This window comes from Beta vulgaris, chromosome 8 (assembly GCF_026745355.1).
Source record: "Beta vulgaris subsp. vulgaris cultivar EL10 chromosome 8, EL10.2, whole genome shotgun sequence".
Lineage (NCBI taxonomy): Eukaryota > Viridiplantae > Streptophyta > Magnoliopsida > Caryophyllales > Amaranthaceae > Beta > Beta vulgaris.
This window is the reverse complement of record NC_079209.1, coordinates 47,915,503-47,931,635: the sequence shown is the minus strand read 5'-3', so window position 1 is coordinate 47,931,635 and position 16,133 is coordinate 47,915,503. Positions and strand designations below refer to the sequence as shown.

General features: G+C 42.1%; 2 protein-coding genes across 3 annotated transcripts in view; both read right to left on the bottom strand.

Moving 5' to 3' along the window:
* Positions 1 to 12,131, bottom strand: part of LOC104885054 (GDSL esterase/lipase At1g28570) — a 34,103-nt gene extending 21,972 nt beyond the window's left edge. For both annotated transcript variants that reach the window (XM_057391076.1, XM_057391077.1), the window contains exon 1: positions 11,750 to 12,131. In XM_057391076.1, coding sequence (XP_057247059.1) covers positions 11,750 to 11,964 — 215 coding nt within the window. In that variant the 5' untranslated portion in view covers positions 11,965 to 12,131. The remainder of the gene's footprint in view (positions 1 to 11,749) is intronic.
* On the bottom strand, positions 7,558 to 11,743 carry LOC130589645 (uncharacterized). Its single transcript, XM_057391078.1, has 2 exons — positions 8,743 to 11,743; positions 7,558 to 8,594 (listed from the first exon to the last, which is right to left on the bottom strand). The coding sequence occupies exon 1, from the start codon at positions 10,119 to 10,121 to the stop codon at positions 8,931 to 8,933; it is 1,191 nt and encodes a 396-aa protein (XP_057247061.1). The 5' UTR covers positions 10,122 to 11,743; the 3' UTR covers positions 7,558 to 8,594; positions 8,743 to 8,930.
* Positions 12,132 to 16,133: the final 4,002 nt, after the last annotated feature.

The window sequence follows — 16,133 nt, the reverse complement described above, 5'->3', positions numbered from 1 at the left end:
CTAGCTAATTCGAGTGAGGTTTGAATCATATTAAATTTTGGATTATACTTCTTCTGTTCGGTTTTAAGTGAAACGTTTGCTTTTTCACGCAACCCAATGCCCTTCTTTAACCATTAATATTCTTGTGCACACGTAAAAAAATAGAAAAAAGTTATAATTTGATAATATGCATCTAGACGAATTTAACAAGATCTCACTTGCCTATGTTTTTCTTTATATAATGACGATAAATTAGAGTAAAAATTGATCAATAAATAGTGACATTTCAGGAGAAAATATTTGAATTTACATTTTGGGTCCAAATAAAATTTGGGTCACTGACAATAATCAAGTTTATTTACAGGTAGGCAGGTACCATTAAGAGAGTTGTATGGGTATAACCCAAGTTCATTAACGGCCTTCTCACTAGCGACCGCGAATGTACCTATGGACGCGAGTGCGATAAAACCATTAAAGGGATCTTTCGAGCCAGTTCATCACCTGGGACCGGAGTGTTGGCGGACGCCTAACAAGACAAAATAGAGGGAATCTTCCCACCTGTCAAATGCGTCATAGCCCTACACGTGTCAAAGGATCATACGTATGTCAGAGGAATAGTACTTCTATAAATACCCCAATGGTACTATTCTGCAGGTACATTCTCTTACACACTAAAAATAGCTTATCTCTCTCTCTCTTTATTTCTCTCTCTACATCCTATTGGTCCAAATATCTGACTTGAGCGTCGGAGGGGGTTTCCTCAAAACCACCCCGAGGGTAGTTTACGTTTGCATCCTGTGCAGCTTTCCAGCAAGGACGTGAGCTCTCAAGACTTGGCGGACTCTTGCGAGGACGCTAACCGTTTCGAACCGAAACAATTTGGCGCTAGAAGGAGGGGCCTCCCAACCTTAGCAAAGAAGCAATCATGGGTGACGTAAACAACACAAATCAAGGATCCAAGGATAAGGATGTCGGCCAGACCTCGTCGCAGCCAGTCATCACTGGGGCGATAGGAAACCCACAATTCAACTACCAATCTCCCGAGGGACAGACACAAATAGTAATTACCTCTCAATTTAGCTCAGCTAAGTCAATTCTCACCTGAACAGCTGCAAACTGTGCTTCTTTCATTCAAATGTTGACTGCCAACCCCCAACAAAGCACACCCAATCAACCCTGGCGGTGCACGTAAGCGACCACTGGTCACGGCCGGTAGGAACGCGGACGGCACCCCCTTCGGAAAATGCGATCTTTGAACCCTAGCGGGCGAGAGATGGAAAAAAGGATTGATCAGTCAACTATGAAGAAGACATTTGGAGACAGAAGAATTGTATCATTCAGAGGAAGAGGCCCAGGGTGGCTCCCGTCGTGAGTACAGTGCCTCAGGCGCTAGTAACTATTCGATGGGGGTCACCTACTCATTAAGCCTAAGCTCTCCCCTTCACTATGGATATTTTGAACCATCCAATGACGAGAATCAAGATGCCAACCTCCAAGTATGATGGCACTTCGGATCCAGATGACCACGTGGCTGCTTACGAAGGTCACATGTTCCTTTACACTGATGTAGACGCCATATGGTGCAAGGTCTTCCCGTCCACATTGACAGGCATAGCCCAGACTTGGTTCAAAAGTCTAAAGCCAGGTAGCATCTCTAGCTTCTCCCAGTTGTCGTCCACATTCAGTACTCACTTTCGTCAGTAATAGGCGCCGCGAGCGTACTACGGGAGAGTTATTGTCTGTCAAGCAGGGGGCAAATGAAAGTTTAAGGGACTATATCGGTCGCTTTAATGTTGAAGCCGTTTCAATTCCACGCTTACAGCAAGATGTAGCGGTGCTAGCCTTGATGACTGGCCTCAAGGAGGGGTCACCATTTCGAAATTATCTGGGTCGTAAATCTTACACCACTCTGGGTCCCGTCCTGGGTAAAGCAAATGATTATATCAGAGGGGAAGAGTTTGACAAAGCTGTGGGTAACCGTGAATCTGAGAAGAAAGAGGATAAGCAAAAGAAAGATAAGGGCCGTGAATCTGATCGCGCCCGAGATGATAGACGACAAGAGTCGCATATGGTAAAAAGAGGAGATGAACGAGAAAGGGATGGCGAAAGGTATGACCGCGATCGTAGGGATCGTGAGAGGAATGTTCGGGAAGGAGGTGAGCGCAGAGAAGATTTGACGCGTACACCCAACTGACTACCTCAAGAAGTCAGATCTTTTTGAAGAACAAGGATAGCGACAAATGGCAGCGTCCTAAATATGTTCCACAAAAATCGTGATAAAAGCAAATGGTGTGATTTCCATGGGGATCACGGCCATGTCACGGAAGATTGTCGTCACTTGAAAGAAATCTAGAAGATTTGTTGAGAAGGGGCTATTTAGCCAATATAAAGCACAAACGAAAGGGAGATCTGGTGAAACCAGTCACAAAAACGTTCAATAAGATATAATTCATCATCATGGCACTATTCATGGAGGTAGTGTGAATGGAGCCAAAGCCAGCCTGAAGGAATTCAGGCACCAAGTCAATTTCAATGAGAGCATGAAGTGGAGGCATCCGCCAGCCATGCCGGCAATGACTTTCACGCTGAAAGACGCAGAGCATGTGGTCTTCCCTCATATGACCCATTGGTGGTCACTTTAAGAATTTCGAATTGTTTGGTCCAAGGATCCTGGTAGACGGTGGAAGTCAGCTAACATCCTGTATCTCTCAACGTTCGAAAAATTGATGATAGGACGAGAATACTTGAAGCCAGTCCGATATCCTGTGATTGGATTCACCGGGGCGTCTGTAACTCCAGAGGGTTTGGTGAGCCTCCCGGTCCGGATAGGAGACGGCATGAAGTCCGAGATATCATGACTGAATTTCTGGTGGTAGACGTCCGGGGCCTACAACGCCATAGTAGGACGCCCCTGATACATGATGTCCAAGGTTCGTTTCCACTTATCATCTGACAATGCTGTATGTCACTAATGAAGGGATGACAGCTAAGCTAAGGGGAAATCAGGAGCAGCAAAATCATGCTACTTGACAACCTTGAAACAGCCGGCTAGGAGGATGCCAGTGGAAGAAGCAAATCCACCCGGGAGAAAGCAAAGAAGGGCTCAAAGAAGGGCCGCGATGAATGAACAAGGAGAGAAAGGGACAGAAAAAGATGAGGAGATGATGGAAATATCAATGGAGGAGTTAGAGGCCAGGCCAGAGGATACGCCAAGGCCGAAGCCTGATGGGGAAACTCAACAAGAAATGCTAGCAGAAGATCCGACGAGGACGGTGGCTGTAGGGACGGATATAGATCCGGAGGTGAGGGTCAATTTGGTAGCACTTTTAAGAGAGAATGCAGACGTCTTCGCGTTCTCCGCTGATGAGATGCCAGGGATAGATCCCTCTGTAATTGTCCACCGCTTAAATGTGGATGTGCCGTCCGCCAATCAAGCAGAAGAAAAGAAATTTTTCGGCAGACAAGAATAAAGCCATAAAAGAGGAAGTAGATAAATTGTTAGCGGCAGGATTTATCGAGCCATGTGACTACCCAGAATGGTTGGCTAACGTCGTTATGGTAAAGAAAGCGAACGGCCAGTGGAGAATGTGCGTGGACTTCACGGATCTCAATAGGGCCTGCCCAAAAGACTGCTATCCTTTGCCTAGGATAGACCAGCTAGTAGATTCTACTAGTGGCCATGCTCTGCTCAGCTTTATGGATGCATTCTCAGGATATCATCAAATCAGTTTACTTGAAGCAGATAGAAAGAAGACGGCATTTATAACAGATTGTGGAGTTCAACTACAAGGCGATGCCTTTTGGGCTTCGTAATGCCGGAGCCACTTACCAGAAGTTGGTCGATAAGGTATTTGCGATCAGAGAGGCAGAAACATAGAAGCTTATGTTGACGACTCCATTGTCAAAAGAAATCTGACCGCGAGCACCTGAGGATTTGGCTGAAACTTTAGAACGCTGAGAAGGTATCAGATGAAGCTTAATCCTAAAAAATGTGTGTTCGGGGTAAAGGCTGGGAAGTTTCTTGGTTTCCTTGTCAGCAAAAGAGGAATAGATGCAAATCCGGAAAAGATTCAGGCAATCATGACCTTGCCAGAACCTAAGGGGGTGAAAGACATCCAGAGGTTAACAGGGAGAATGGCATCACTTACTCGATTTATTTCCAAGTCAGCCGACAAGGCCTTGCCTTTTTTCGCTTTGTTAAGGGGAAACAGAAAGTTCGAATGGGGAAGACCAGAGCAAAGCTTTCGCGGCTGTGAAAGAGCACTTGAAAAAATTACCTACAATCACAAGACCAGAAACAGGGGACGTACTGCAGTTGTATGTTCAGCGTCACCAAAGACGGTCGCGGCCGTACTATTGGTGGAAAGGAGAAACGACAGTGCCCCATATACTTTATAAGCCATATCCTTAACGGCCCAGAAAGCCGTTACCAGTTGGTAGAAAAGATGGCCTTGGCGGTCATCATAGCAGCCAGGAAACTCAGGCCATACTTCGATTGTCATCCCATCCAGGTGCTCACAAATCAACCACTGGAAAAAGCTCTTCAGAAAATGGATAGCTCGGGTCGTCTGCTGAAATGGGCCGTAGAGCTATCCGAGTATGATATTCAGTACAAGCCCAGAACCGCCATTAAAGCTCAGGCCTTGGCGGATTTCATGGTGGAGGCCTCGTATGAAGAGGAAGAAATAGAGCAGAAAGAAAGTTGGCTGTTGGAGGTGGATGGATCCGCTGCTGATAGCGGCTCAGGAGCCGGTATAGTAATGACAAGCCCGGAAGGTAACACTTTCCAGTACGCTATCAGATTCGGTTTCCAGCATCAAACAACGAAGCGGAATATGAAGCAGCCATAGCTGATCTGAGAATGTGCTTGGCGGCTGGCGCCCAGCAAGTACTACTAAAGACTGATTCTCAATTGGTTAGCGGCCAGCTAAAAGGGGACTTTGAAGTTAGAGGGGCGAACATGGCGAAGTATGTGCAGAAGGCAAAGAAATTGATAGCCCAACTTCGGCGTTTTGAGGTGCAGGCCATACCACGGGCGGAGAACGCAAAAGCAGATGCTCTTTCTAAGCTAGCCAGCTCCAATTCATTCAACGTCGAAAGGACGGTCACCATAGACATGCAAAAAGATAAGAGCATTTTAGAAGAGATTGTGACCGTCAACATGGTAAACCGGCAGGGGGAATGGTTCAGTGAGTTGGTGGCGTACAAACTGACTGGGGTGCTCCCAAGCAATCCCTTCGCCGCGAAGAAGTTAAGACGACAGGCAAACTGGTACATCATATACAGGGATGAGCTGTACAGAAAGTCATTTAGCCTGCCTCTACTAAATGCGCAACGGCATGGGAAGCGAAGAGATACTGGAGAAATACATGAGGCATTTGCGGCAATCACATCGGAGGAAAAGCTTTAGCGTTAAAGGCGCTAAGGGCAGGTTTCTACTGGCCAACCATGCTGGCGGATGCTCAGAGCTATGTCAAAAAATGTGATAATGTCAAAGATTTGCTCCCGTCATCAACAGACCAGCCAATGATCTGCAGCCCATATTTTTGCCCATCCCTTTGCGCAGTGGGGATGGATATCCTGGGGCCGTTTACAAAAGCGAATGGGGGAAGGAAGTTCTTGATAGTGGGCATAGATTATTTCACAAAGTGGATAGAAGCAGAACCGACAGTTCAAATTAAAGCCCACCAAGTCAAGAGATTCATTTGGCAGAATATAATGACAAGATTGGGATCCCATGGCTATTGTTTTGACCATGGCGTCCAGTTCGACTGTCGTCCAATTCAAGCTTTCCTGACAGAGTACAGAGTAAAATTCGCATACTCAGCTGTGTGCCACCCACAAAGCAATGGCCAGGCGGAGGCCGCGAATAAACAAATCCTAAACGCCCTAAAGAAGAAGCTGGATGAATTTAAGGGAAAATGGGCAGATATGGTGCCTGCCGTCCTATGGTCGAACAGAACAACAGAAAAAGAAGCGACGGGCGAAAATCCTTTCAAACTGGCTTTCGGGCAGAAGCAGTGTTGCCGGTCGAGGTGGGTCTGCCCTCATACCGGGTGAAACATCAGGATCTAGACGCGAATGAGCAGGCTCTCAAGAAAGTCTGGATTTCTTACCCGAGGTAAGGCTCATGGCGGAATTAAGAGCAGCTGCTTATAAGAACAGAATTAGCAAGGCCTACAACAAGAGAGTCTGGGAAAGACAGCTGGAGGTCAATGATCTCGTCCTCAGGAGAACAGCCGCCACTGGTAAAGCGCATGCTGAGGGGAAGCTAACTGCAACTGGGAAGGCCGTACATAATCGCTAGAAGAATAGGCCCCGGTTCCTTTATCCTTAAAGATATGGACGGAAAAACTCAAGAATTGCTGGAATGCGGATGTTCTGAAAAATATTATGTGTAGGCAATAATTGTAATTGGCCAAGAGCCCTTGATTGAATTACACAGATAATAAAACCTCACTAGCGTCCTGATAAATTCTTTGTTTTTATTGTATCGTATCTTTGTCGAAAAAAGTAAGTGCATTAACGGTCATATGACAGACCTAGCACACAAACTAAAGCCATATAACAGGCTAAGTGCATTAACGGTCATATGACAGACCTAGCACACAAACTAAAGCCATATAACAGGCTAAGTGCATTAACGGTCATATGACAGACCTAGCACAAAACTAAAGCCATATAACAGGCTAAGTGCATTAACGGTCATATGACAGACCTAGCACAAAACTAAAGCCATATAACAGGCTAAGTGCATTAACGGTCATATGACAGACCTAGCCACAAAACTAAAGCCATATAACAGGCTAAGTACATTAACGGTCATATGACAGACCTGGCACACAACCTAAAGCCATATAACAGGCTAAAAATATATTGACGGTCACATCAGCATACGGACGATAAGCAAAAACAAACAATCAGACTTTAAAGTACTTTTCATAGATTAAAAGCTACTGGCTTGGCGGCCAACTACAAAAAAAATTATGGCGGCCAATATGAAAAAAGGCTTTTAGTCATAGCAAAAAGTACTTAGAGAAATAAAACAAAGTAATAGTTCAAGGCGCCACCAAAGGGCGAGTTACAACACCAATAGTTCAAAAAAGATATTACAAACTCGGATGCAAAAAACAAAAACTAAAGACTGTTTGAAGAGCAGGAAGACCGTAGATGGCCGCCAAAAGCTTCAAGGGGCATGAGGTCCTGGCGTCGTGGGCTCCCGAGGATCCACATCTGCTATGGCGTCCTCATCCGCAAAGTTAGGATCCCCCTCAAAAGGTGACAGATGTTGGCCCGCCGCATGAGCATCCTCAATAACGTTCCAGTCAAAGCCTGGAACGGTTTTGCAGACACATCTCATAGCAGCGGCCCAGCCACCGTCATATCTCTTATGCAGCTCCGCCACATACTCATCGGACGCTTTGAACTCAGCAACAGCGTTGGCGGCCCCCGAGCCTCAGCGGCGGAGGCGTCCAGAACAGCAATCTCTTTCTCATTATTAGCGACCTCCACCGCCTTAGTCAGAGCTTTAACATTCTCTTCAGTCTCTTCCAGGAGTGACGCCCTGTCCCTCAAGGTCGCCACTTCATCCTCTAGAGGCGCCACCTTCTTCTCGGCCTCCTGAAGTAACTCCTGGCAAGTCTCCAGCGAGGTTTTGTAGGAGTCCGCCAGCCTCTGGTACTCCAAGTACTGCTCTATCAGCTCGATAGCAGCATTGTTGGCCTATGAAAGAAAATAAGGGACGTTAGCAAAAACAAAAAAAAAAAAAAAAAGAAAAAAAAGAAAGAGAAGAGTTAAAATCATACCACTAACTGGTCATGAGCCAGCCTAGCAGCAGGAGTCTTCAGAGAGCCTGAAGGGCGATCCAAGGGCAGCTGCATACCCTTGAGAATACGGTAGGCAAGAATGCCACCGTTCTCAGGGATGTCAGAGTACAAGGATTCATCCTCCCTAACGTCCCAATTTGGCTGATAGATCTTGCCAGGGGTCACAGCCTGAGGAGCGAAAGCGGCCGCCACCGTGTCGCTTAACGGCACCTCCTTCTTCTCAATCCATTCCCTGAACCTATAAAAGATCCCAGGAGAAAGGTTGGAGAGGAAGCTAGGAGTGGCAATCAGCTCTCTCAACTTCTCCTTAATAGAAGAAGTGTTTTGAGATACCAGAGAACCACCCACAGCTGTGCCGGCACCAGGAGCAGTGGCGCCCTCATCTCGTACTTCCTCAGCAGAAGGATCCAAGTCCTCAACAAGGACTTCATTGACAGATGGGCCCTCTACTGCCTACCTCTTGTTGGCGGCAGAGTCCTCAGCAGCTTGTTCCCGGGAGCGCCTCCTATTCAAAGTGCCACCCCTGGTGACGGTCCTGGTGGTGGAGGACCTCAAGGGGACGGTAGGTGAGTTGGCAGCAGAAGTGGCTGCAACCACAGGGACGCGAGTGCTGGTGACGCGCCACGACCCCTTCTCGGAGCGGTTTGGGGGCCATGACGGTTCCCTCCCCGCGACCATTGGTAGCACTGTGCATTGTCAGGTAGTCGGAAGGAGGAGGAGCAGGTAAATGTGTTAGTGGTTTATAGTCGTCGTCGACGCCAAGAATGTCAAGATCAAGGCAGCCAAGACCTGCGAAAAAAAAAAAAAAAAAAAAAAAAGAAGGGAAAAGACATCATCAGGACGATTAAATATATATATGTGCATGTATAAAATGAACATAATAATCTTATACATATGTTGCCGCCATCAAACGGACCAATCCGACAACATTACTTACCATTCTCATGGGCAGGAGACAATAAGAGAGCCGACAAGGGCTTGTCCCCAAGATGTACTTCGTATGGGGAAGCCAGGTTGAAGGCTCTTTAGACTTAACAACTCTCCCATCCTCATAAGTGATATCGTAATCGACCGAATCAAAGTAATCATAAGCCGCTAACTCTTCCCCAGTTAGCGGCTTCAGAGTCAAGTGCTCCATATGCGGAGCAGGTTCAGTAAAATGGCGGCGTACAGGGAGTCGTCCGGCACCCGTACCCAGAAGAAGGCATCCTGCCAGCCTTTCAGGCTGGTCATCTTGGGCTGAACCGTCATCTTCTTATCAGCCGTCATAAGAGACCACCATCCAGCCAGACGGGAGGACCCGTTCTTCTTCAACCAATGAAGATGGCGGAACAAATTGAGGGTAGGGGGAAAGTCCAGAAAGCGTATCACCCATATATACGCAATAAGGTTGCGGACGGCCAGAGGAGTCAGTTGGGCCAAGCAAACGTTGAAGGCATTCAAAATCTCCACCAAAAAGGAATCCAGAGGAAAACGGAGACCAAACTCGAAGTGATGTGTGTAAACGGCCACATGACCGGGAGGACAGTCCGTTATAATAGATCCTTCTGACGGCACAATCAATCGGTAAGGGGCCGGCATGTGGTATAAATCCCGGGCCACCCGGGGATAATGCAACTCCAAAGCCTCTCGACGCCAGGACTCATCTATCACTACAGAAAGAGGACCATTACAGGCGTCCTCAGGAAGCCAGACAGCATTGGTTCCAGGACCCACCTCATCATCCCCCTCTCGGCCCGACCGAGAACTCTCTTCAACCATTGGGGCTTTGGAAGCCGCCACTCCAGTGCGACGCTGATAAACAACCTCAGTATTGTCCTCTTGGGCCATAGCAGGTGAAGCACTGTCGTCACCTAAATCAACAATAGGGGGGTTAGGAGTGGTGCACTCCTGCAAACGGTCGTAAAAGTCGGACGAAACTCTAACCCCCGCATCCGCCAAGCTATCTAACCAAGCATGTTCCCTAAGAGGAAGGACATCAAGACCAGGGACGGCATCTGTTGGCGGGTGCCTACGGGTGCGCCTAGCTAAAATCTGATGCCTAAGTTCCCTAAGCGTCTGCTTATCACCACTCTGGCTAGCATTCAGATATTTCAAAGTCAGATTTTGCTCCTCAGGAGTAGCAGGGTCGTTAAGGAACTTAGACCTCAACTCTTTTTCTCTATCAACAGTAGGGGGTATGTCCGCCAACAACCTAGTTCTTCCCACAGGGCTAGGGTCAGACTCATAGGCTTGGTCAATAGAGGGGGAAGAAGGGTCACTTTCAATCATAAAAACCTCATTGAAGGCATTTTGGCTATCAGATTGGTCCGACATGGCAAACACAAGAAAAAGAAACGGAAATGAGGGAAGAAGTATGTAATTACCTGGAAGTGTAAAATCGCCGAAAAAAGAGAAGAGACAGGGAGCGAAACTTGCCGAAAAGACAGATAAAACTCCAAAACACCAAAAGCTGAGACCTTGGACCGGAAAACCACCGAAAAATCACGAAAACCAAAGCAAGGTAAAACCCGGAAAATACAAGTCAAGAAAAAGCGAAATCCTGAGTGTCACCGGAATCGGAAGAAGAAAACCAAGAAAGTGACGGGCTTTTTGGTGGCAACGGAGCACTAAAAAGCAAGCTTTAGAGCAATGTAAGCTTTGGTTATGGAGGTTTTTGCCAGAGAGTAAAAGTAAGGAAGGAGGAAGCTCTTTGAAAAATGAGATAAAAAGTCAGAAATAAAAACCGCCTTTTGTTTTTATACCAGGATGAGCGGTTAAGATCGAGTAAACTCTTCAACTTCCTCTCAGATACGTGCCAAGTGTCAAGCCTACATTAAAACCTAGTAAAGCATTTGGGCGGATTTTCGGAAAAGGTAATCATTAACTTTTCGAAATCCTTCAACTCCCTACGACGACACGTGGCACCCCACAAACCTACCCCACTAAGAAAGGATAAAAGATCAAAATAAAAGTAAAAAGAAATATAAAAATACCGTCACAAAAATGTCCGCGTCCATCCGACAACATCTCCAGTGGTCGCGACCACAAAAGATGCTGGGGGGCTAGTTGTATGGGTATAACCCAAGTTCATTAACGGCCTTCTCACTAGCGACCGCGAATGTACCTATGGACGCGAGTGCGATAAAACCATTAAAGGGATCTTTCGAGCCAGTTCATCACCTGGGACCGGGAGTGTTGGCGGACGCCTAACAAGACAAAATAGAGGGAATCTTCCCACCTGTCAAATGCGTCATAGCCCTACACGTGTCAAAGGATCATACGTACTGTCAGAGGAATAGTACTTCTATAAATACCCCAATGGTACTATTCTGCAGGTACATTCTCTTACACACTAAAAATAGCTTATCTCTCTCTCTCTTTTCTCTCTCTACATCCTATTGGTCCAAATATCTGACTTGAGCGTCGGAGGGGGTTTCCTCAAAACCACCCCGAGGGTAGTTTACGTTTGCATCCTGTGCAGCTTTCCAGCAAGGACGTGAGCTCTCAAGACTTGGCGGACTCTTGCGAGGACGCTAACCGTTTCGAACCGAAACAAGAGTAGTATTTTTTTAAGGGGTTAGTTGAGTATTTTTTTTATTTTATTTTTTTAAAAAAACCAAACAAAACGTGTAACTTTTGTTGTTTGTTTATTTGTCTTTATAGCAAGTAGCAACAACTCCCCCTCCCCTCGGGAAAAGTCAAACACATGTAGGCTCTAGCAATGGCTATCAATTTTCTGTCACTAACACCCAACAAATCTTCACATTTATAAAAATTTACGCTCATGATTAGATGCACAATAAACCTTTTAATAAATTTTGGGTACTACAGTATGGATGACAGAAAGTATGGTAAATTAGGGTGGTAAATGAATGAATGAATGAAAAATTAACACATTCTAAGAAGTGAAGTAAACAAAAATATTGCGATAAACTAAAGTTGAAAAGTATAGAGAGAAAAACCTGGGGGATTTAGAAGGGAGAGCAGAGGATTGGAAGTGATGTAGACCGTCAGATGCAACCCTGATGGGATTTTTATCAGTGAAGTTGTGTGATATTGATAAGATTGCGTAGCAGATGATAAGTCCTGATATTATGAAGAAGGTGAGAGCAAAGATGCGATCCGCCATTTTTAGAGTAGTAAAGCGTGAAAGCATTAAATTGCTCATTGAGATCATTGATTAATGGATAGATGGTTTCTAACCAGCCATTATTTGATGGAGTAGGTAAGGGGAACTTTTTGGTTAAGCTACAATTCTTCGTCTTTTTTGTTTGTTGTGAACTTGTGATGTAATCCGGCTCTACCAATTATCGTTTCGTAAATTCATTCCACACTCGCGATTTAGCAATATTCAATACAGTTATTTGATTATTAATGTGTTTTCTTCATCTATAATTTATAATATCTATTTAAATATATCATTAATTCTTAACCTTTTAAAAGTTGGAAGTGTTGCTACTAGTCAAAGGAACAGTGTTATGAGTCACAAAAGCCCGTAATTTATTGTTCACAAGCTTCCCATGTGGTGTGCACGTGGTCTGCAATCTCACCCCTCCATTTGAGCCTTCATCTCAGCCGCACGATGTTTTGTTTCTATCCTCTTCCCCTATCTTTTGTGTTTTTTGCGTGTGGTTCCTATCTTTTCTCTCCTGAGTCTTCCCCATTTTGCTCTTTTTCACTCCTTCGGTCCTTCCTTTCTGATCTCACCTGCACACAAAAGAATCGCTAAACCTAATTAACTAACAAAGATGAAATCTCTCTCCAACTCTCTCAAACGACATTCGCAAGCCACCGCCTGAGTCTGCTAGTCAACCCCGTGGCTCGGTCGAACACCAATCGTCACAAGAAACGCAACCAAAAATACTTACGGGAGGCTCCAGGTTCAGATCTGAGAACTCTTCTTCTCTAGGTTAACAATTTGAGTTCTTCGGTTTTATTTCCGTTTCACAATCTCTGAACTCTTCTTCTACCTTTACTCTTACATGTTAGGTTTCTCACTCCTCTAATACCTCACCCCCATTACAAATTTCATGCTTAATTGCTTACAATTTGATTCAATTTGGCTTTAAAGCTTGAAACTTTCATGGTTAATTAGTCAGTATTGTTTGGATTGTTAGGGGAGTTAGGGTTCGAAGGTCAGGATAAGCTGGACTCAGATAGCTTTGAAAGGTCCTTTCAATACGACGACGCTCCACCATTCTGTAATCCCCCGTAAATTTATGAATTTTAGTATATTAAAATAATTTATTTCTTTAAAATGTTGACTATTTGAAGTCAAAGAAATTATTTTAAGGATTTAAAGAAGTTAAAATATTTTGTTTAGGCATGCATTGAAAAACATTTAAAATACTTTTTGGATTTAAAAAAGGAGTCTAAATGTGCTTGAAGAACCCAAACACTATTTAGATTAGGAAAAGGACTTCTAGATATGTAGGAAGATCCAAACATTAATTTTACAAATCATTAAACTCTATTTGAGCCCAATTACCTTTTCCTAAACCCACAAGAAAAACACAAATATAAATTTATTAAACTCATAATTTTTGCCCACACAATATTTTCTCTCTCCTCACTCCAAGAACCGGCGCCCCTCTCTCCTCTTCCTTTCTCTCTCACGGTTTTCCTTGCTTCTTTCCCAAGCAACGATTTCTTCTTCAACAAGTAACTTTTCCTCCTCATCAAACCACCGCGCCAACCACGCACCGTGCTGCTGCAATGCCACCCTTGACTGGCGCCCTTTTGTTCTTTCCTCTTTGTTTTGGTTTGATTACGTTTCTTCCTCCTCAAGTTTCTATTTAAAGATTGTGTTTTGAAGATTTGTTTTTAGTTTGATTATGTTTAAAAGCTTTAGTTTGATAATCTGATTATGAATCTAAGATTATATAATTTATGTATCTAAGAAATAAAAATTCAGATTTATTTATTATATTTAGATTGGATTTTTAATTATCAAAGCATAGATTTTTAGGGTGTTAAAGATTGGAAAATCATATTAGTATGTTATAAACTATGGAGTTGATTATCCTTATAATTTAAAGTATGTTTAAGCTTGTTTAAAGGGAGTTTTTACAAATCATATGTTGCTAGAATTTCAAAAAGGATATTATTGATAGAGTTTTAAAGATTTTAATAACTAGTATAGTAGTATTATACTAGGAAGTGTTAGTAATTGAAGTTTTAATGATGGAAAAGACTTTTAAATATTTTTAAAGGAATTTAAAAATATTTTAAAGTTTCTGAAAATTATTTGAGTATTGATTTTCGGTTATGTTGATTTTTATTAGGCGAAAAATTCGTTGTAGGCGAATTTTAAGATTGTGAAAATGGCCACCCAGTTTGCCTACACAAGGTACGTATATACTTATGTGTTGATGTGCTTAGTATCATGATTTTGAGGATGGAAATCATGTAGTATCATGTGTAGGAACTATTTTGGGTTCATATATGATTCATATTATGTTAGATTTGCATGTTTTGTGCCGTTGTATGAAACATGTTGAGTATGAGATTATATTATGTTTGTCTGGAAGATTGATGCAAGCATATGGTTGGAAATTAAACTTATTTTATTAATTCACATACGAGATTATATATATATATATAAGTGAGTTCATATGAGAATGCATAATTACATGAGAAATGAGAATGAATTTGCTTGCTATAACTCTTATGAATAAGTGATGTAACTCGAACAAAAAAATATTAGAAAAAAAAATTGGGCTCAATTTTTTTTAGGACGGTATAAATCTAATGAACAAGTGTTGTAACTCTAATACAATCGCGTGGTTGAGGTTGATTCTCATTTCTCATGGAAGTAGCATTCTCATGTATTGCCCCTATATAATGCTACTTCCATGAGAAATGAGAATCAACCTCAACCACGCGATTGTATTAGAGTTACAACACTTGTTCATTAGAGTTATACCGTCCTAAAAAAAATTGAGCCCAATTTTTTTTTCTAATATTTTTTTGCTGGAGTTACATCACTTATTCATAAGAGTTATATATATATATCACGCGATACGTGCGTCGATTGTTTGGGTCTATTCTTAATAAATTTCATGAAAATATAATTATAGAAATGTGATTTATAATTATTATTATACAAACTATTGTAATCTAGAAAGTTTTTAGAGATTAAGATAAACATTTATATGTAATGTTTTGTAGTCAAATTAAATTTCTAATTTTTTTATTGAGTAACCATTTTTTTCATTATGTCAAGTTACATTGTTAATGCTTATTTAGTTTATTATTGAAATTTTGACCCGTCTTTAAATTAGGAAAGGATATAATTATACAAATTTTGAATAATTAGTTAAATATATATATTTAGGTAAGAATAACAAAAGACATTGGGGGACACCATAGCTCCTCCTCCCCCCTTGGCTTATATATATACTAGCCTTCCTATGCACGCGATGCGTGCGTTAATTTCAAAATTTGTTATTCTATTAGATACTTCATTCGTATTTTATTTATGATTAAACTTAAATGTGAAAAATTCAACAGTTAGATGAATTTAGATATATTAATTCGCTAATGTAAAAAAATAGAAAAGTTGTGAGTGATTGTTAACATTAATTTTTTGTGAATGAATATTGAACAAAGAGAACAAAATTAATGAGTTGGTTAAACTGAATTAAAGAGTATCAAAAGTAGTGAATGTTCAGACTTTTCATGTGCACGTTATGTATGCCAATTTTTTTTATAAGGTATAAATATTTGTCCATTTAATTTTTGAGTGAAGTATTTGATGCATATACTATTTTAATCTTGTTTTAAATGGCAAGTTGGAATGAGAATTTTTAAATGATTTGCTTTTGTAATTTTTTTCATTCCATTAATTAGATCATTAAGGGTATTTTAGTCACTTCAAAAGAGGACACCACACCTCCTCTCTTGGCTTATATATATATATATATATATATATATATTATATATATATATATATATATATATTAATATATATATATATATATATATATATAGGTAATATTGTGTTTTCTATGTTATTAAAGGCTAAGCATAAATTAAGGTGTGGTAAAATAAAAAAGATGAGAGAGAAAGCTAGAAAGAGAAAGAAAGGGGAAAAAGCCCCAATTGAAACCCCAAAAAACCCTAGAAAACCTAGCAAACTCGAAAAAATTTCTTCTCTTAGCCCTAATTAATTTCTACTTATGTCAAAGCATGAAGCAATCTGAAGCAATCTTTATGCGTCAATTTAAAAGTACAAATAAGATTTATGGTTGGATTTGCTTTAACTTCTTCTAGTTTAGATATGGTAAAGTTTAGTGGTTTAGATGTAATGATGCGACTATACCCTATGTTTATAGTGAAAGTATT